A 21,373-nucleotide genomic window follows, 5' to 3' on the forward strand; every position below is an offset into this window, starting at 1 on the left:
ATCATAGTGAACATATCATGAACTGTTTTAGTCAAACAGGTCAATGTTGATAACCAGAGATGAAATCAGATGACTGTTTTTTTGTTTGAGTCTCAGATCTGCTTCACAGTGCAGAGTGTGTGTGATTGTGAACAGACTGAACTTTGATTTCAGCAGCTGATCTTCAGTCAGTGTTTCTGTCCACAGGAGAGACTCTCAGTCCTGCAGAGGACACAGAGACACTGAGGAACCAGGCCAGAACCCAAACCCAGATAGAGAAGCTGAGTGAATGTGGTGTGAAGGTGTGTGAGGGGATCATTGAGTCAGAGGAGACTGTGTAGAAGGACAGAGAGCCAGCAGGAACGTCCACTACACTGCTACTCTGTTAGAGACAGAGCAGGAAGTGAGGACTGTTCTTCTGTTATTGTGGCCGACACGTAAACATATTCATCAGAGCACAACAGACTCCAGGAATGATCATTACATCCAAACCAACATCTTCACTGTCTCCTTTCCTTCTGATTCCTCTGTAACTCACTGATATCTCAACCTCTCTCTCCTGTCGACCTCTCAGTAAGCGACCAGTCAGACCATCTCTACACAGCAGCTGAGGCCAGATGTCAAATCTGTCTGGATGATCAGGATATGACTGATCCTCCTTCACATTTGTCACCTTCCTGTTGTTGTCAGACATTTGAGGTCTCTGTGTACTGAGTTTCATCAGATGATGGAGTTCTATACTATCTGTCCACTAGATGGAGCTAACTGACCATCTAATGAGCTGAAGATCAGCAACTGTACAGCAGCAGGTATCTCTCCAAGTGGCCTCCGTGTCACATATTACTTTGATACTTTAAGTACATTAGCTGTTAGTATTTACTACCTTAATATATATTTTTAACCCTACTTGTTTTTGTCTGACTTTAACTTTACATAAACCGCTCCCTCCCTCTTGGGTGAGGAGAATATCTCCAATTAAAACAATAAAGCATCTTTCTTCTGACTGCAGGGGCCTGTTGCACGAACTAGGATAAGGGATTAAGCCGGATATTCAGTTATCCTGGATGAATTTAGCTTTGACTCGGTTGCACGAAACCAGATTAAATTAAGCCCAGCCAATAAACCATGGAGATTATTTTTTGTGGCTAGCCTGGTCCAGAGCAGGCTAACAGCCAGGCTAAGATTAATCCTGGAGTCTCATGTGTCAAATCAGCTGCCATCTGATCCGAAATAAACGTGTTTAACAGTTATTCCGTTGTCTTCTGCATGTGTTCTGCTTTATTTTTATTAAAATGCATTAGCCTACTTGTCACTATTGTTGTCGTGAGTTTGATTTAAAGTTTAAAGTTTGATTTGTTTAGATGGTTAGAAATGGTTACACTGGCACCCAGATGCGGAGTGGGACTTTTCCCGGTGGATTGGTAGTGTGTCGAGGCTGCCTGGTGTGCGGCCGCTGGTCGGTGGCCGCTGCCTTTAGGCAGACCTGTATATCGCGTCAGTGTCCACTCTCTCTGTAAAAGTAAGATGAGCAGTGCAGCGTCCGTGGTCTCAGCTTCAGGTTTATACAGGACGCACTCCGAAGATTAAGTGTGACGATATTAATGTAGTGATATTCACAGATGATATTAATGTAGCGATATTCCCAGATGATATTAATGGCAGACTGGTCAGAGACCAATACATTCATGATTTCCTTTTCTTATTGCTTGTCCTTCTCTAATAAAGGACAGTTTGTGTTACTCCTTAATATGTAGGCCTAATGTTTTTTATTATAGGCTAGCTTACATTGGTTTCATAACCTTCTCAATTATTCTCACATCCCTGGACCAATAACGTGGCCTATATACTGTAGACCTACGTAGTGTAGTTTACATTCATCTCACCGTTGAACACCACAATGCTTATTAATCTTTTTATTTTGGTGCGGCCACTTGTCAGAAGAATAAACCATGAATATTGTTTTACAAATGCTCACAGCGTGTATTGAAGTCACTCACTTCTTTTTCTAGTTTCTGATTGTTTTGTATGAACATTAATAGTAGGCTACACAGAATTAGACATAGCTTACAGAGATTTGTGCATATGGTTGTAAAACATGTTCTTGCGTTTTGAATAAGGGATAGAAATGAAGCCTAGAGTCATTAGGGTCCATTTCCCAAGGAACATTATTCCCTCTGCTCACTTTTAAGACAAAGGCTAAATAATAATACATTTTATTTATATAGTGCTTTACATAGTAGGCTACTCAAAGACACTTTACAGTAAAACCAGCACATGTATCACATAAAAATAGAAACATGAAACTAGCATATTTAAAGCAATTAAAACACAGTGTAGCCTATAACTTTGGAAAAATGTGGAGTGACTATGCTAATTAGGCCTAGATATTTTTACACCCTCACACATTTAGTCGGGTCCGCTATGTCGGGCTTTTTCTCTCCGTTTGATAAGAGCCGTATTTCCCTTTTTGCATATTCTTCCTCTTTACTTTCCATTAGAAGCTGCTGCTCATTGGGTGAAACATCTGGCGCATGCGTCTTCTCAATTCTGCATCAGTAAATCTGTGATCGATACCGTGGTCTATTTAAGAAAGCCGTGAACGTGCACTTATCCCAGCTATCTACACCTGGCTTGACATAGCTCCACCTGTTCATCCTGGCTCGGCAAACGTGCAACCGATTAAGCCGCAATGAGAGGATCACACTAAGTCAAGCTGCGCTTTTTCACTTATCCTGGATATCTTTATTCTACTTTCGTGCAACAGGCCCCTGGATCGAACATGAAGGTCCTGGATTGGTGTCCATGAACCTAAGATCTGGATCCAACATGAAGGTCCTGGATTGGCATCCATGAACCTAAGTAAGGGTAGATTTATAACAACTGCCTGAAACATATTTACACCATTGACAATAACCACGAAGACCTGGATAAAGATGGTAGAAAAGGAAGGAAAGAAGGAAGGAAAGAACGGCAATAATAGGTTGAGAAAAGAAAAAGAAAATTCAAAGAATCTAAAAAAAAAAACGGCAAAAAGATGAAGAAAAAATGACAAAATCCTCACAAAATCAAAAAAAAAAGAATATGTCCAACGAAGATGACACAAACATTTTGGTAGAAAAGAGTCTCTCTAAGAGGACAAATGGTCAACATGGACCCCCTGCAGTCCTCCAGAGTACCCCTAGGGGACACGGACCCCCTGTAGTCCTCCACAGAACCCCTAGAGGGACCCCCATAAGAGAGAGAATGGCCTCAGGTCTCTGATTCTGCTTCTTATTACTCCATCAGGGACGTTGTTTGTCCGTCTAGTGGATGAAACTAAGAACTCCATCCGGTCTGTCCAGGTCCACTTATTACCAGCAGACTTTAACAGCGTGTCCTTCCAAAGAGACGCCGTCACTTATTGTAGACGTCCATCACAGCTTTCCTCAGTCTGGTGCTTCATTTTAATCCCAGCTCTCTGGAGAGGACCGGGTCCACCTCACAGAGAGCAGAGACCAGAACCGAGCTGGCCTCACGTCCTTTTCTTCTCACCGTGTCCACCACGTCTCGGGCTTTGTCTGCTCGGCCTCGTGTTCTGGCTAAGTCCATTTCACCGTCAGTTAGAACACCTCGCTGAAGGAGTTGATCCAGAAGCTGGTTCATAACTGGATCAGACACTCGGGTCACAAACTGGGCCCGAACCAGCAACAGCCTGTCTTCTGGGGGATCACTGTCCTTTGTGGAGACGCTGTCCTCTGCTGGGACATTCCTCCGTGGATCTGTCCCATCTGGACCTGGAAGAGAAACGGGGAAATACTGTCAGGTTTTGTTCTCCTTTAAGAAGTAATCAGACATTTATACTATATGCTTCAAGTCTTTATGATGGGACAGAGGTTAGAACGTCATCACAGAGACAGAGGACAGGGACGGAGGTTAGACACAGAGACAGAGGACGGGGACGGAGTTTAGAACTCCAACACAGAGACAGAGGACGGGGACGGAGGCTAGAATGCCGACACAGAGACAGGGGACGGAGGTTAGACACAGAGACATAGGACGGGGACGGAGGATAGACACAGAGAATGGGGACGGGGGTTAGACACAGAGACAGAGGACGGGGACGGAGGTTAGCCACAGAGACAGAGGACGGGGACCGGAGCGATCCCATTATATGGAACATTAACTGCCCCGGTCTCCTGGGTGAGTCCTGTGTTTAACCCCTATTGACTCTGACATCCATCAGGTGGAGAGCTGCTGTAGGAGTGTGTGTGTTTGTGTTGTGTGGGGGGGGGGATATCTGCTGCAGGAGGGTGTGTGTGTGGGGGGGGGATATCTGCTGAAGGAGGGTGAAGCCTTTACCTCCCAAAGACACGTCCCGTCTCCAGACCTGTCTCCTGTCTCGGTCCTGGACCATCAACGTCAGGTTCTCTGGGATCGTCTTCAGGAAAACTTCAAATGTTGGATGGTAATTTGGTCCATAGTCTGAGCTGAAGCGTTCCAGCTGAAAGCCAGCAGCAACATGTCAGGTTCAGATGTGTGTGTGGCAGACTGGGAAGATGTTTCCAACAGGACCTGTCTGGTAGAACCAGTAGAAGGGACTCAACTTACCTCAGGCTGGATCTTAAAGCCCTCAGGCTCACAGTGGACCCTGTAGCTCTGATCAATGCTGAGACGACACTTGGAAGAGATCCTGATGTGTTTAGCACCTCGTACTTTCCTCTCAACCTTCAGAACACAACATTGGTACACACAGTCATCTACCTCATCAACACCTGCAAGGTATACACACAGTCATCTACCTCATCAATACCTACAAGGTATATACACACAGTCATCTACCTCATCAATACCTACAAGGTATATACACACAGTCATCTACCTCATCAATACCTACAAGGTATACACACAGTCATCTATCTCATCAATACCTACAAGGTATATACACACAGTCATCGACCTCATAAATACCTACAAGGTATACACACAGTCATCTACCTCATCAATACCTACAAGGTATACACATAGTCATCTACCTCATCAATACCTACAAGCTATACACACAGTCGTCTACCTCATAAATACCTACAAGGTATACACACAGTCATGTACCTCATCTAGAAGGACGTTGCCAGGCAGCAGTAAAACATCTAGTACTCGAGGCCCCATGTCCGGAGGTCGGAGGAACAACAGAACTTGGGCCTCTATCGCCAGTGAGAGGTTCAGAAATCTTCTAATGAAATCCCAGATGAGGCCCAAGGCAGAGAGGTGGGGGACCTTCACGACCACATGAGTGTCTGTAATCTTCAGCGGCTCCAAGATGCTCATCCCATCATCAGAGATGTGGACGACAGACAGCAGGCCGTCAACAAGCAGCGCTGGGGGAGCAGAGACCTGTTAACCTTTGCTGTTATTGGTCAAAGCTTCATCTACCCTTCATTTGGTTCTACTGGAGTTCATAGAACGAATCCAGAGTCATTTTTTTGTTTTCTCTTATTTTGAAAGTGTAAATGATTAAATAAAATCTAACTTTTTGTGACATATTATATGAATGTCTAATCTGTCATTTGATCCTTTTGGAGATTTTTCATCTTTTCTTGGCTTCTTTAGGCACATTTATACCTGGGGGGCCCAAACTTTCAAACCCCACCCTAGTTGTACTTGAGCTCAAATGAATCCATAGTCATTCATTCTGGACCCCCCCCCCCCCTTTACCTTATTATTTTAATTAGTTCCACATGATCTGTCTGGATGAGTGAATTAAGTCTTGTGAAAAACTAGAACACATGAGTACACATCTGTGCAGTAGTATTAGTTCCTGTCTTTACCATCCTTGGTTTCACAGTGGGGGAGGTGGAGCTGACAGACTGCTCCATCCTCTGAACACTTGATGTCAAACAGCGGCCCTGCAGCCATCCTGCCAGCTGATTGGAGGAGGCTGTCATCCCATTGGACAGAGTTGTACAGCAGCTCCGCCTCCTGGGTCATAACAAACACCAGTCCAGTCAAAGCACACCGGAACACACCTGGACCAGGACACCTGAACCTGTGGGACACAGAAGGGCCAATCACAATCAAGCTCTCCCTCTGTGGGTCAAACAGTGTGTTGAGTTAAAGCGTGCTCTGCGTTTTCATTCATCTCGTACGTCGAGTTGTACACGTTTCAGTCTTCTTTCCTGCGCGGTAACAACCTGCGATCATCCGACCGTCTGACAGACCGATTATTGATTCTTCAGCTGATTGATCTAAAACCAGTGGGTCATCATTCACCCAGGCTCTAAAATACGTTGGCAGCAACTGATTTGGGGCTAAAGTCAGGTGTAATCTGCCCGGAAACACAAACACAAAACTCCTCCAGCTTTAGTCCTAGTAAAAAGTCCTAAAACTAGAAATGGATCACTGCTGACTCAGAAAGTCTCTCTGGACGAGAGAGAGAAGCAGCAGCTGCAGGAGTAAGAAGGGCATGAGCTTTAAAGTGAAGGGTAAGCATTGAAAGCAGTGACAAGTGATGCGTGTGTTGTGTGTGTGTGTGTGTGGGTGTGTGTGTGTGTTGTGTGTGTGTGTGTGTGTGTGTGTGTGTGTGTGTGTGTGTGGGGGGGGGGGAGTTCTTCTGGAGTCTCCTGATGCAGTAAAAAGGGATGAAGGGACATTAGATTAAAGTGGAGCTGCTGACTGAGGAAGAACTGTGCATTGGATGACTGGGTTACCTGTATGAAGTCTTTCCAGACTCAGTCACCAACTCAGCTGTGAAGTGGGACATTTCCTGGAAGAAGAAGAAGAAAGAAGAAGAAGAAGAAGAAGAAGAAGAAGAGTTGATTAGAAACTGCCCCCCCCAACCCTCACAGGCCTCACTTTCTACTCCACATGCACTATTTCCTCTGTATTTGTGCACAGATGAAGCCTACAGGACTGTCTGACAGCAGCTCGTGGTTTCAGAGATGAGGAAGAAGAGAAGAGATTGAAGGAGTTGATGATGAAGAGGAAGAGAAGAGAGAGAGGAGAAGGTAAAGGAACAGTAAACCCTGGAGGGGGTAACACTGAGAACCCCCCCCCCCGTCTGACCACTGACAGATTAATTAAAATGTTAAAGTTAAAGACTGACATCTGTTTGGAGAGCCTCTCCACACACAAGCTGCTGCTGCTTCATCCTCTCTGGATCATCAGGAGACGGCTGGTCCTCTCTGCTGTTCTCAGACACATCAGGGTTTGTCTTTGACGGAGACGGATCTGGGGAGACAAGAGGACACAGCAGATGGCAAACTCCCTTTTAGAAATCCTGGTGACCCACATTAATAAAAGTCTAGCAGAGGTCCAACAGAGCCCTTTGGAGCAGGTCTTTCTCCTCATGTTTCCTGTTGTTATCTACTGACAACTTCCAATAAAGTAACAATGGAGATATTAAATCATGGTTAAGTCCAGACCACGTCCAAAGTGGGTCGGTACAAAGTCAAGACTGAGTTTCTCCAATAACATTTAACAGAAATGACAGACTGAAGACAGAGAAGAAGAAAGCAGAAGACCTGCTGTGGTCACTGGGACCAACCAGCGCTTTAAAGCTCCAGCAGCTAATCTCCAGTTCTGCTCCTGCTTTAACAGCGCCGTTATATTTCTTTGAGAAACTCACCTGCTTCGTGTCTGGCAGGTGCAGCCCTGTATACTCTGCCATCAACCCTGAAGGGATAAACATGAACACAGCAGTTATCTTCTGGGGAGAGTTACACTAAATCCTCATCAGATGAACCTTTAACACTGAAGAAACTTCTAGTCATTTTGATACTGCAGGAAAAGTACTAACTTAGCAGAAGAAGTGGACTTCTCTGTATCCTCCACTCTGTGAAGTTGAGTTAGGGAGAGATCTAGCTGCCGTTAGCCATGGTATGTGCCTCTGTAGCAGCTTGAAGTATTTCACTATTTTAGACCCCTTTCCTCTCATAGCTGGTCGCAGCGTTCATTTCAAAGACAGCATTACGTTAGCTTGAACTTGGTCGGGGTATGTGGGATTATTCACAACCCGAGGAACTCCCACAGAGCCGACTATGTAATTTTTTTTAGACATGGGAGACACGTTGGGGGTTTCATCTGAGACGGGTATTGCTGCAGCCTGGAGCGGCCCATGTCATGCTGCCTCGTCTCATGCCGAGGTGTGTCCAACGGTAAATTCAAAGGGTCAAAAATACAAAATTGCAAATAATTTACCAGATGGAGTCACGGGTAAATTTGTGACCATGTTTTTCTGAAATTAATTGAAAAACCTTAAAAACTGTTAAAGTAACTTAATCTTGCCATACATATAGACATATAGTTTGATCATTTCTGGCTGTTATGGTTGTGTTGTTCCCTGATATGAACCTAGCTATATTTGATGAAACCTGCATCAGCGACGCAGCCATTTCTGTCAACTAACGGCAGATTTCCTTCAGTCAGACTGATCTCAGAGCTGTGACAAAGATGAAGTGATCAGCTGTTGAGTGTTGAAATGAGAGAAGAAACACTGAGATCAGATTTGATGGTTGGACAGGTTGATGTCTCTAATCATGATGTCATGCTGTCAGCTGTAATCCTGATTTATTTCCTGCAGACATCAACACAACAACAACAGTCGTCTTCACATCAACTCAAACACATGATCACAACAAGCTTCTGGCTCATCTGATTGGCTGACTGTCCTCTCTCTCCTCTCCCAGCTTCACTGAGAAGGTTGGAGGTCTACAGGAAATACTGGATCTGTGCGTTGATACTAACTGTGTTTAGTTCAATACTGCTGAGACCAGCATGGACTGAGTCCAACCCTCTACTGACCTCAGAGTCTCCAGTCTCCATTCTGGACTCTTCAGAAGATCACGCAGCAGCTTCACGTCTGAATCCTGCAGATCGTTGTGTCTCAGGTCCAGCTGTCTCAGATGGGAGGGGTTAGACTTCAGAGCTGAGACCAGAGAAGCACAGCTGGTCTCTGACAACCAGCAGCGCATCAATCTGAATAAAGAATAAATGATGATGATGATGAAAATTAATTTCTAATTCAATAAAAACTTTATTGATCCTATAAACAGCTGCATTCGGAAACATGCTTCGGTCTCTTTGTTTTCATCTATATGTGTGTGTGAGTGAGTGTGTGTCCGTTTCTGTAGGTGTGTCTGTGTGTGTTTCTCTGTGAGGGTGCGTGTGTGTCTTTGTGCGTGTAAACGTCTGTTTCTGTGTGTTTCTTTATGTGTGTGTGTGTGTTTCTGTGTCTGTATCTTTGTGTGTGTGTCTGTTTGTGTATGTCTTTGTGTGTGTGTGTCTGTGTCTCTATGTGTGTCTGTGTCTCTATCTGTTGTGTGCATCTGTCTGTGTGGGTGTGTCTTTGTCAGTGTGTTTGTGTGTGTTTCTGTATGTCTATGTCTGTGTTTGTGTGCTTTTGTGTGTGATTATGTGTGCATGTCATGTATCTGTGTGTGTATGTCTGTGTGTTGTATGTGTCAGTGTATGTGTGTGTGTGCGTGTGTAGTTTAGATTGCCATACCTCTCTCTAGTCACACACCCAACTCCACCTGTCCCAGGTGAGGTCTACATATAGAGTTACCACCCCCTGACCTCATCATCATCATCATCATCATCATCAGTAGTTATGATCCGTGTTATTTGACTGTAGGTGTCAGCATGATTATAAATGACATGCATGTGAAGAGGATCAAACAGAAATCAGAGTAATGGCTTCAACAGTTAATAAGCACAAGTCTTCTGGGACTGCAGACTGAATGGACTACAAGAAACATCAACATATGAACTAAAGAACATTTACTACTTGATAGATGGAAGTTGTGTTTGGACATGAATTAGTTTCACTTGTTAATTAAAGATATTAATCTCCAATAGTAACAGAGTCAGAGAACTGACCTCAGAGTCTCCAGTCTACAGTCTGGACTCTCCAGAAAACCACACAGCAGCTCCAGTCCTGAATCCTGCAGATAGTTGTAACTCAGGTCCAGCTCTCTCAGATGGGAGGGGTTGGACTTCAGAGCTGAGACCAGAGAAGCACAGCTGGTCTCTGACAAACTGCAGTGCATCATTCTGAATAAAGAGTAAATGATGATGATGAAAATCAATTTCTAATTCAATAAATACTTTATTGATCCTTTAAACAGCTGCATTTGGAAACATCTACATGTTTTTTAGATATTTTTACTTTACCTTTTTTACACCATCTTTTTACTTTACTCCTTACATTTTACAAAATTGTCTCGTTACTTTAGTTTCATATAATTTTAGTGGAGTTACAGTTTCCACGTCATCAATACTGAATAAAAATATATATTATATAAAATTATACACTCTAATAATTCATATTTCTTCCTTTATTTTCTTTCCTTATTGAGCACACAGACAAGGAAGGGAGCCTGTGACGGCAGCTGATTGGACGAGAGCGTCACGTGGGTCTGGCTGCTGGAGAACTTCAAAGCAACTGTCATGGCGGCTCGGACGGAATAGGATCTTGTATTTTTGGAACAGAGTTGAGCGAAACGTGTTCCTGAAAACATTTGAAGGAGAAAGAGGCGGTGCAGATGTTGAATCTGTCTTCATTTCAGATCCACACAGGTCACTTTAAAAGATGTTGAGAGGCGGCGAGCCGAGCCGGTCGCTCCTCATCTGCTACATGAAAGCCAGCTGGAAAACTGCGTGTGTGTGTATGTGCGTGAGTGTGCATGAATATGTGTGTGTCCTTGTATGTCTGTGTGTTTCTGTGTGTGTGTGTGTGTACTGTATGTGTGTGTGTGTGTGTAGGAGCGGTCTGTGTGTGTGTGTGTATTTCTTTGTGTGTCTGTGTATGTGTCTGTGTGTCTGCTGTATGTGTGTGTAGGAGTGGTCTGTGTCTGTGTGTGTGTGTATTTCTGTATGTGTGTGTGTGTGTATTTTTGTGTGTGTGTATTTCTGTGTGTGTGTGTGTGTTTCTCTGTGTGTTTGTGTATTTCTGTGTGTGTGTGTGTGTTTGTGTGTGTGTGTGTGTCTGTGTATGTCAGTAAATCAACACATTTGTCCGTAGAGTCCCAATCATCCGTTCAGTTTTTGCACAACTGCAACAGCAACATGAAAAAAACTTGTTTTAAACATAAAGAAAAAACGTTAGTCTCAAAGAATGAAAAATAGTTTGTCCTTCTGCTCTCTAGTCACACACACACACCTCCACCTGTTCCAGGTGAGGTCTACATTTAGAGTTACCCCCCCCCCCCCCAACCTCATCATCATTATCATCAACAGTAATGATGATCTGTATTATTTGAATATAGGTGTCAGCATGATTATATATGACATGCATGTGAAGAAGATCAAACAGAAATCAGAGTAATGGCTTCAACAGTTAATAAGCACAAGTCTTCTGGGACTGCAGACTGAATGGACTACAAGAAACATCAACATATGAACTAAAGAACATTTACCACTTCATAGATGGAAGTTGTGTTTGGACATGAATTAGTTTCAGTTGTTAATTAAAGATATTAGATCTCTAATAGTAACAGAGTCAGTGAACTGACCTCAGGGTCTCCAGTCTACAGTCTGGACTCTCCAGAAAACCACACAGCAGCTCCAGTCCTGAATCCCCCAGGATGTTGTCACTCAGGTTCAGCTCTCTCAGATGGGAGGGATTGGACTTCAGAGCTGAGACCAGAGAAGCATAGTTGGTCTCTAAGAAACCACAGCCCTTCAATCTGAGTAAAGAATAAATGATGATGATGAAAATCAGTTTCTAATTCAATAAATACTTTATTGATCCTTTATACAGCTGCATTTGGAAACATGCTTTGGTGTCTTTGTTTTCATCTAAGTGTCTGTGTGTTTATCAGAGATGGGAAGTACTTTGTTACTGTACTCAAGTAGATTTTTTAGATATTTTTACTTTGTCTCCTTACATTTTACAAAATTGACTCGTTACTTTAGTTTCATATAATTTCAGTAGAGTTACTGAATAAAAATAAATATTATATAAAAATATTAAATCTAATAATTCAAATTTCTTCCTTTATTTTCTTTCCTTATTAAGCACACAGACAAGGAAAGGAGCCCGTGACGGCAGCTGATTGGACGAGTGCGTCACGTGGGTCTGGCTGCTGGAGAACTTCAAAGCGACGGACGGAATAGGATCTTGTATTTTAGGAACAGAGTGGAGCGAAACGTGTTCCTGAAAACATTTGAAGGAGAAAGAGGCGGTGCAGATGTTGAATCTGTCTTAATTTCAGATCCACACAAGTCACTTTAAAAGATGTTGAGAGGCGGCGAGCCGAGCCGGTCGCTCCTCATCTACTACAGGAAAGCCAGCTGGAAAACTGCGTTTGTCATGTTCATCCCGCTCCTCATTTCCTGTCAGGGTTTTAACATACAGTCCCCTATGGGATTATGAGGACCACCATACTGAGAGTGTGTTTGACCCCCTTTCTTAATTCTCTGTGGCATTAACTCAACAAGGTGCTGAAAGCATTCTTTAGAAATGTCGGCCCATATTGAGAGAATAGCACCTTGCAGGTGATGGAGATTGTTGTGGGATGCACATCCAGGGCACGAAGCTCCCGTTTCACCACATCCCAAAGATGCTCTATGGGGTTGAGATCTGGTGATTGGGGGGGCCATTTTAATCCAGTGAACTCATCGTCATGTTCAAGAAGCCAGTTGTAAATGATGTGAGCTTTGTGCCATGGTGCATTGTCCTGCTGGAAGTAGCCATCAGAGGACGGGTACATGGGGCCATAAAGGGATGGACATGGTCAGAAACCAGGCTCAGGTAAGCCGGGGCATTTGAACCAGGCCCAATGGCACTAAGGGGCCTAAAGTGTGCCAAGAAAACCTCCCCCACACCATTACACCACCACCAGCAGCCTGCACAGTGGTAACAAGGCATGATGGATCCATGTTCTCATTCTGTTTCTGCCAAATTCTGACTCTACCATCTGAACATCTCAACAGAAACCAGACTCCTCAGACCAGCAAACAATTTTCCAGTCTTCAGCTGTCCAATTTTGGTGAGCTCTTGCAGATTGTAGCCTCTTGTTCCTATTTGTAGTGGAGATGAGTGGTACCCGGTGGGGTCTTCTGCTGTTGTAGCTCATCCGCCTCAAGGTTGTGCGTGTTGTGGCTTCACAAATGCTTTGCTGCACCTCGGTTGCAACAAGTGGTTATTTCAGTCAAAGTTGCTCTTCTATCAGCTTGAATCAGTCTCTGAATTCTCCTCTGACCTCTAGCATCAACAAGGCATTTCCCCCCCCAGGACTGCTGCACGCTGGATGTTTTTCCCTTTTGTGTGTCTGGCGGGTCTTTGTCTTACTGTCTGTGTGTGTGTCCGTTTGTCTTTTTATATGTATGCGTGTGTGTATGTGTGTGTGTATCTGTGTTGTTGATTCATTTTCCACCACGAGTCCACAAGAGTACAAACCATTTTTCAGGCCTCACAACTCCTGCCTTGTGTTTCTCTGTGTGTGTCTCAGTGTGTGTGTGTGTTCCTCTATGTGTGTGTTCCTCTGTGTGTGTGTGTCTCAGTGTGTGTGTGTGTTCCTCTGTGTGTGTGTGTGTTCCTCTGTGTGTGTTTCTCAGTGTGTGTTCCTGTGTGTGTTTCCTTTTCTCCAGGGACCATCTCCAGATCTGAGCCAGTGCCTTGCTCAAGGACACTGACTGGAGAACCTAGTACATTTTTTTTGGTGTTGGAGCACCCGGAGAAAACCCACGTGGGGGGGGAGGTTTGGGGACACAAACTCCAACCAGAAAGGCCCGGAATGAGCTGGAATCAAACCCACAACCTTCTTGCTGTGAGGACACAATGCCAACCATTGGACCGCCATGCTGCTGTGTGTCTGTGTGTATGTGTGTGTGTGTGCGCCAGTGTGTGTGTGTCAATGTTTGGGTGTCTTTGTGTGTGTTTCTGTGTGTGTGTGTGGGTCTGTGTGTGTCTGGGTTAATGTTTGTGTTATTATTTATGAGGGCTAATGTGTAAGACAGTTGTTAGCAAATGTTAAGGTCATGTTGAAACTACCCCCCCACGCCCAAGATAAAAGATTCATATTCAAATAGTAATTTCAGCAGTCAAATACAAATATTTTGTTTACCATTCAAATTATATTTAATTTCCAGAAAGTGTTCCAACAGCCCTAGTGAGTTATACACTGTATGTGATTACAACACATGAACTGACCTCAGAGTCTCCAGTCTACAGTTTGGACTCTGCAGTCCAGCACACAGACGCTCCACTGCTGAATCCTCCGGGAGGTTGTTACTCAGGTCCAGCTCTCTCAGATGGGAGGGGTTGGACTTCAGAGCTGAGGCCATGACTTCACAGTCAGTCTCAGAGAGGTGACAGTTATTAAGCCTGTGATGACAGATAAAACATTTAAAATATAATCAAATCTGACCCTTTTATCCTAAAAAAAATCACGTTTTGATTGACAAGGGTCTGAAGTTTGATTCCGATATGTTGAGGTCAGAAGTCACGGGACCCCTTTCAAAATGCCCATGCAGACAGACAGAGATCCGTTCTGTGGAATCGATAATGGATCATTCAGGTGAAGAACATGATATCTTTAAACCATCCCTCTTCCCTTAAAACAATAACAACAGTCATAATTAATCTTTTGGTAAGTAGTTTCTATTTTTTTAAAAATGTTTTATTGGCTCGCCTCCAGTCATCCGGGGCCAAAGAAAAACAAGGATTGGGGACGATGAACTATAAGAGATGAAATAAAGCGTTGTCTAACAGTTTGAATGTTAGGGCGACCAGATGGAAAAGGAGAAGAACGAGCTCTAAAAAGCTCGGCCCATCTCAAAAGATTCTCCTCGTTGGAAACTAAACCAAGTAAAGGTGCAGTTTTTAATTAACGAGGATGGAGATGTTTTGTTCCTCTCTCACATCCAACAATAATTAGAGATATTAGGGCGGGGGCTCGCCTCCAACTCCTGATTCATTTGATTCTCATTCACATTTTTAAAGTTGATTTTGGATATTTCACTTTGGATATGAAGGAGATGACAGAGTTACACAAGGTTCAAGGTTCCCTCTGACCTGCTGCATAGAGAGAGCATCACGTCAAACTCTGAAAGCCACGCCCACCGGGAGGGGGGGGGGCTCTCTGCTTCTATCTGTAAGGTAAGCTAACACACAGGGTGGTGTGATGATGCTGTGGGATCCTACAGTCTTCCCATTCTCTCTGCTGGTTCCTCACATCTGGATCCAATTTTTTCTTTATGAAAACTCAGTTTTTTAGATCGCCAGCTTATGAAAACTTAAGTTCTGGGTTATTTAGTCTTTTTGTGGTGAATATCAGCACCCAGAAGCTTTTAGGGCTGGTTCTGATGTTTTCTAGCCAACAGAACAAAGAGGAAGAACCTTCACACAATACAAGTCAACGGAGAGCAGAAAGAGGTTGTCCGTCCCCACCCCGGTGGGGGCGGGACTTGCCTCTGTCTCTATTATTAAAGTCTCAATGTTTACATCAAGAATGTTCCAACAGTTCCATTAAAGAGGAACTACCTGGTCCAGTTCTGGTCCAGTACTGAGCGAGATCCTAATGACGGTCTGGCGTGAATCAAGTTATGTTGAAACCTAATGGGGCAACAATGGAGGTGGGAGGTGATGGGGCAGTGGATATGACACCTGCCTTTGCTGTGGGAGGTCCAGGTTCGATTCCCACTGCAGTACATCAACCAATGTGTCCCTGAGCAAGTCATGTAACCCCTAGCTGCTCCAGAGGCGTGTGACCTCTGATATGTAATTGTAAGTCGTTTTGGATAAAGGCGTCAGCTAAATGACGTGTGATGTCATGATGAGATTGTGGAGCCTTGCTTTTTGTCCATTAAAAGAGATTCCACATTGAAATAATTTAAATATCGAGCGTTTGCATTGAGAATCGTTTAGATACCAGGAGCCTGAATGATTTCTGTTTCCTACTGCTGGGACCACAGAAAGGGAATTAAACTATCTCTGAAATAGAGGAGAAATATGTCCAAATGTTTTGTTGTAGTTTGTAAAAAACGTTTGTAAAGTGAAAATAGATTCTTGATTGACACTAATAATTAATAACAATAATAATAATAATCTTAGCAGTAGTTGATTATTGTTGTAATAACTGCTGGCTGAACAGGTCAACCCCCCCGTCTTTTCTTCCTTCATAGATTCAGATCATCAAACTAAGATCTGGATTTTAAAGAGACCCCTGTTTCAATTGGTAAGAGTACACATATTCAGAACGTTATTAATATTGATAAAACATCTTGGACCATTTGCCAATAGTTGAATCTGTACTTCCTAATTCCCGAAACTACTACGTAACAACCTTTTTCTCGCCTCGTGTTTCACTCCCCCCCCCCGCTGTCTCCAAACAGAAAGTCCCGCCCTGAGAAACATAATGTTGTCACACACTTCTAGAATAATTATAATAATAATATACTTTTATTAGACAAAAAGCAAGGATGCTCAACTCCCCCATTAGGTCAAATAGTAGCTGGCTTAGCGCTCAATACTGGACCAGGTTTCACATAATGAGACAGAAACACTTTCTGATTTCATCTTTCCATGTAGGATCATTCAAATGGAAATCAAGTGAAATTAAAAACAGCCCTGATAGATATTTTATAAAATGTGACAATGAATCTGCTCATAAAATATGATAAAAATAACTAAATGAAAGTTATTATGAAAAAGCAGAACCGTGACCCCAATAATAACTGTGTTTATAGGAAATCTCTGCGTTCTAGAAACCCAGAGCTGACTCTGTCTACACTGTCAAAAGGCCGTCTGTTGGATTAATGATGACAGAAGATACTTTAGATCACCATCGTCTCATTCTCACAGCGTTGGACACAACTAAGACATTTGCAGAGTAACATGTAGAATTATTTCCAATAAGCAGCTTTATCTTTTATAGTGTGGAAGCTTTCTATTGTTCATGTGTGTAAAGTCTGGATGTTTACTCTAATACTGATGGCCTCAGCTTCACACAGATTTAAAATGATAATCTGGATTTACCGAGCCTTTCTGCAGTTCCTCACAGCTGGAACCAGTCTACGTCGCCCCTCCTGTGAAGTGTTGTACTTCATCATGTCCAACTCATCCAGAACCTCCTCTGATATCTGCAGCATGTAGGCCAGAGCTGAGCAGTGGATCTCAGAGAGTCTCTTTCCTGATCTGTTCTCTGACTTCAGGAACTCTTGGATCTCCTGATGGACTGAGTGGTCCTTCATCTCCGTCAGACAGTGGAAGATGTTGATGCTTCTGTCAGGAGAGATCTCATCACTGTTCATCTCCTTCAGGTTGTTGATGGCTCTCTGGATGATTTCTGGACTGTTGTCTGCCTGACCCAGCAGGCCTCCTAAGAGTCTCTGGTTGGACGCCAGAGAGAGACCATGAAGGAAGCGGACAAACAGGTCCAGGTGGCCATTTTCACTCTCAAGGGATTTCTTCATGGCTGTCTTCAGGAAGACATCCAGGGATGAGCTAACATAGTCTGGTCCCAGGAAGTCCTTGAGTACCTGTGTGTTCCTGTTGGTGTAACAGTGGAACAGGTAGACTGCAGCCAGAAACTCCTGAACGCTCAGATGAACGAAGCAGTAGACTGATTTCTGGAAGATCCCACTCTCTCTTTTGAAGATCTGTGAACAGACTCCTGAGTACAGCGAGGCCTCTGTGACGTCCAGACCACAGCGTTCCAGGTCTTCTTGGTAGAACATGATGTTTCCTTTCTCCAGCTGTTCATACGCCAGCCTCCCCAGCTTCAGAAGTACTTCCCCGTCGGCCTCCATCAGCTCTTGTGGACTCATCTCATGTCCCTCAGCATACTTGAACTTCTTCCTCTTTGTGTGAACCAGCAGGAAGTGGGAGTACATGTCCGTCAGGGTCTTGGGGAGCTCTCCTCTCTGGTCTGTAGCCAACATGTGGTCCAGGACTGTAGCAGTGATCCAGCAGAAGACTGGGATCAGACACATGATGTGGAGGCTCCTGGAGGTCTTGATGTGGGAGATGATTCTGCTGGACCGCTCTTCACCACTGACCCTCTTCCTGAAGTACTCTTCCTTCTGGGTGTCAGTGAAGCCTCGTATTTCTGTTACCCTGTCAACACACGCAGGAGGGATCTGATTGGCTGCTGCAGGTCGGGAAGTTATCCAGACGAGAGCCGAGGGAAGCAGCATCCCCTGGATGAGGTTTGTCAACAGGAGGTTGACTGAGGACTTGTGTGTGACATCAGGAACAGCCACATCGTTGTTGAAATCCAGTGAAAGTCTGCTTTCATCCAGGCCGTCAAAGATGAAGAGAAGTCTGGAGGCAGCGAGCTGCTCTGCTGGGACCTCCTGTAATGTTGGATGGAAAACACGGAGCAGCTCCAGAAGACTGTACTGCTCATCTTTGATCAGGTTCAGCTCCCTGAAAGAAAGAGGAATCACCAGACTGATATCTTGGTTCTCCAACCCCTCGGCCCAGTCCATACAGAACTTCTGTACTAAGAAGGTTTTTCCAACGCCAGCGACGCCGCTCGTCACAACCACTCTGATGGGTTTCTGTTGGCCAGGGGAGGCTTTAAAGATGTCGCAGCACTGGATTGGAGAGTGATGGAGGCTCTTCTCCTTGGAAGCTGTCTCCAGCTGCCTCACCTCATGTTGGGTATTAACCTCTTCACTCAGTCCCTCTGTGAGGTAGAGGACCGAGTAGATCCTGCTGAGGAGGGTTCTACTTCCTGTTTCAGCTCCTTCAGTGACACGTTCAAATGTCTCTTTCAGCCTGGACTTCTGTTTCTGACGACCAACGTTCACTAAAAAAAGGACAGAGGTAAGAGACAGAACAAGAAAGAGAAAGAGAGAACAAGCTGCTGGTTCTTTTTAGGACTTTATTACTGTATTAATGATAAAACATGCAGTTAAAGTTCAGTTGGACTTAAAATCAGGATTGGGTACCGGATTTACTTACTTCCTTTTTAGAGTACCAACCGGATTGTAGGGACCCTTTGCTTATAAGACCAGTCCACTACGGTGGTTGGGTAGAAAATTGAGCTATTTAAGACGCATAGATTATGTCAGTACTACCGAGGACTGATTCACAATCACTGACACATTCCAGCACCTAGTAGTACATAATCCACTCTGTCCTTCATTACACCCCCCCCCCCCCAGATGTCAAATGTCTGCGCTGTGCAACATTTCTGATGTTAAATGTCACAACAAATGTCTCCGTATTCCAACAGCAGTGGTGTGTTGAGACATGAAGACATAAGCAGACAAATGGACAGACTTACTTTGCTTAGAGCTACTCTGATTGGCTGTCTGCAGTACAGCACTGGTTCTGGACGGCTGCTCCTCCTCAGAAACATCACTCCTCTTCCTCTCTCTGTGGAGACATTTCTTCATCACTAAATGATTTGTTGGTTGTTGTTGAAACAGATCAAGAGACTCAGTCAGGGTTCAACAGAGGTTGGAAGTAGAAGGTTAACCAATCATGAAAGCAGAGCAGGGGGGTAGAGACATCACGTTGTTCCAGCTCATACACATAACCCCCTATATTAAATATATTCTAGATCTGGTTTAGGATCATGGTGGGGGGGTTGTCAGTTTTCTATTATATGGTGCGTGGTAGCGTTGGGAAGGGGACCTTTTAGGCTTTCATTTAAGCCCAGTACTGAATGTGTCGGACCAACACAGAGGTCACATGACTTCTTTAAAGCAGAGGAAACACCCATTTTCTCTCCATTCCCTGAGCTGTAGCTTTCTTTTACCCCTGGAGCAGGAAGGAGCATCAAGGCAACTAACTCAACACGGACAACATATAATACACCCAGACTATTTATTGGTGAGAGTCTGAAATTAGATGTAACGTAATCATTCCCTTTTGGCTGCCCCCCCTTCCTCAGCCTTCACCTCCTCCTCTCTAAAAGGAGTCTACACTTACTCAACAGGGCTGCTGCTCCTCCCTCTCTAGTCTCCACCTACTGGAAACCACATGACCTCACCTGAGTGGGAGTGTCTGTGTGTGTGTGTGATCATTCACTTTTGGCTGGTGCCACTGGTAACCACAAGTTAGAACAAGTCACAGGTAAGACTGGAGAAAAGGAACACACACACACACACACACACACACACACACACACACACACACAGTCCTGATGCTAACAGACAGCTCAAATATTAATGTCACTGAAAAGATATTATACTAATAATATCCATTCATTAAGTTCTAGATCGGAAACCCAACAGATGTACATCAAACTTTGAACAGATTTTTAAATATCACGTTTGATGAACTTTTTCAGATTTAAAAAAGTTAAAAACAATCTTTAAAGTAAGGTGAGCGTTGAAAGATCCCTGTGAGTGTGGAACAGTATCTGCATTAATAGTTCTGCACCATGAATATAATTCATGTTGTCTTCAGCTTCATCAGGTCAGCTGACAGTAAAACAGTCTCTTACTTTTGGTCTGAGGGTCCAGGTTCATCACTGAGGTCTGGAGGAGGATCTCTGGACCGGGTCTTCATAGACAGACAGCTGGATACTCCAGACTCTGCTCCGTCCCCCTCTTCCTCCAAATCACTCATCTTCTGACAGCCTGAGAGGAACAACACACACACACACACACACACACACACACACACACACACACACACACACACACACACACACTTAGAGGAGACACGATGGAACATGAGTCCAGAACAGGAAGTAACTGGCAGAAAGTTCCTACCCACATGCTGCTACGTTAGCTTAACTCAACACACACACACACACACACGGTCTCAGAGACTCTTACAGTAAAATAATAAATGTTGGACACTCACCCTTCCTCAGCCTTCTCTTCCTCCTCCTCCTCCTCCTCCTCTCTAAATGGAGTCTACACTTACTCAACAGGGCTGCTGCTCCTCCCTCTCTGGTCTCCACCTATTGGAAATCACATGACCTAATGCAGCGGACCAAACACACAAATACAGAGTTTGACCTGCAACATGTCTGTGTATTTTATTTAAGTCTGTTATCTGTCAGTCTGTCAATTTCAGTATATACATATATATATATATATATATATATATATATATATACACACACACACACACTAGGGCTGTGCATGTTAACACGTTATTATAGCGTTAACTAATTAATTAATTAAAAAGTTGCAAAATTGAATTATCTTATCACCGGAGTACTTCCAGTCTGAAATAAAACCTTGACAGTTGATACCAGCTAATCATTTAACGAAACACATATTGGGGTGAGGCTTCGGCAGACTACGTTAGATGCAGCGTGGGGGGGGGTAGAGATAAACAAAGGCAAGAGACACTAACAGAGGCCTTAGCGACGTGGATTGCTACAGACTGCAGGCCCATTAGGGTGGTGGAGGACATCGGTCTGGTGGAGGACATCGGTCTGAGAATCGCAACAACGATGGCAGGTATGAGATTCCATCACAAGAAGATAACACAAAGTTGAAGTTG

General features: G+C 44.0%; 1 protein-coding gene and 1 long non-coding RNA gene across 2 annotated transcripts; one reads left to right on the forward strand and one right to left on the reverse strand.

Moving 5' to 3' along the window:
• Positions 1–3,417: 3,417 nt before the first annotated feature.
• Positions 3,418–20,493, reverse strand: LOC116676246 (NLR family CARD domain-containing protein 3). Its single transcript, XM_032507499.1, has 15 exons — positions 20,358–20,493; positions 19,191–19,282; positions 16,934–18,710; positions 14,108–14,281; positions 11,466–11,639; positions 9,832–10,005; positions 8,755–8,928; positions 7,580–7,626; positions 7,058–7,182; positions 6,663–6,718; positions 5,784–6,001; positions 5,068–5,333; positions 4,567–4,683; positions 4,318–4,459; positions 3,418–3,752 (listed from the first exon to the last, which is right to left on the reverse strand). The coding sequence occupies exons 1-15, from the start codon at positions 20,480–20,482 to the stop codon at positions 3,418–3,420; spliced, it is 3,996 nt and encodes a 1,331-aa protein (XP_032363390.1). The 5' UTR covers positions 20,483–20,493.
• Positions 9,508–17,519, forward strand: LOC116676247 (uncharacterized). The gene is made up of 2 exons (XR_004328618.1): positions 9,508–9,556; positions 17,402–17,519. It is a non-coding gene; the product is annotated as an uncharacterized LOC116676247 (long non-coding RNA).
• Positions 20,494–21,373: the final 880 nt, after the last annotated feature.

Source organism: Etheostoma spectabile, unplaced genomic scaffold (assembly GCF_008692095.1).
Source record: "Etheostoma spectabile isolate EspeVRDwgs_2016 unplaced genomic scaffold, UIUC_Espe_1.0 scaffold00002922, whole genome shotgun sequence".
In the NCBI taxonomy this organism is placed as follows: Eukaryota; Metazoa; Chordata; class Actinopteri; order Perciformes; family Percidae; genus Etheostoma; species Etheostoma spectabile.

Bases quoted from the DNA above. Each gene is read 5' to 3' on its own strand.
- LOC116676246 (XM_032507499.1), bottom strand. From the start codon at position 20,482: ATGAGTGATTTGGAGGAAGAGGGGGACGGAGCAGAGTCTGGAGTATCC. The intron at 11,640-14,107 runs GTCAGTTCATGT...TTCTTTACTCAG, and splicing joins TGTAGACTGGAGACTCTGAG to ATTGAAGGGCTGTGGTTTCT. The intron at 7,627-8,754 runs GTCAGTAGAGGG...TTATCCCTTCAG, and splicing joins TGGAGACTGGAGACTCTGAG to GGTTGATGGCAGAGTATACA.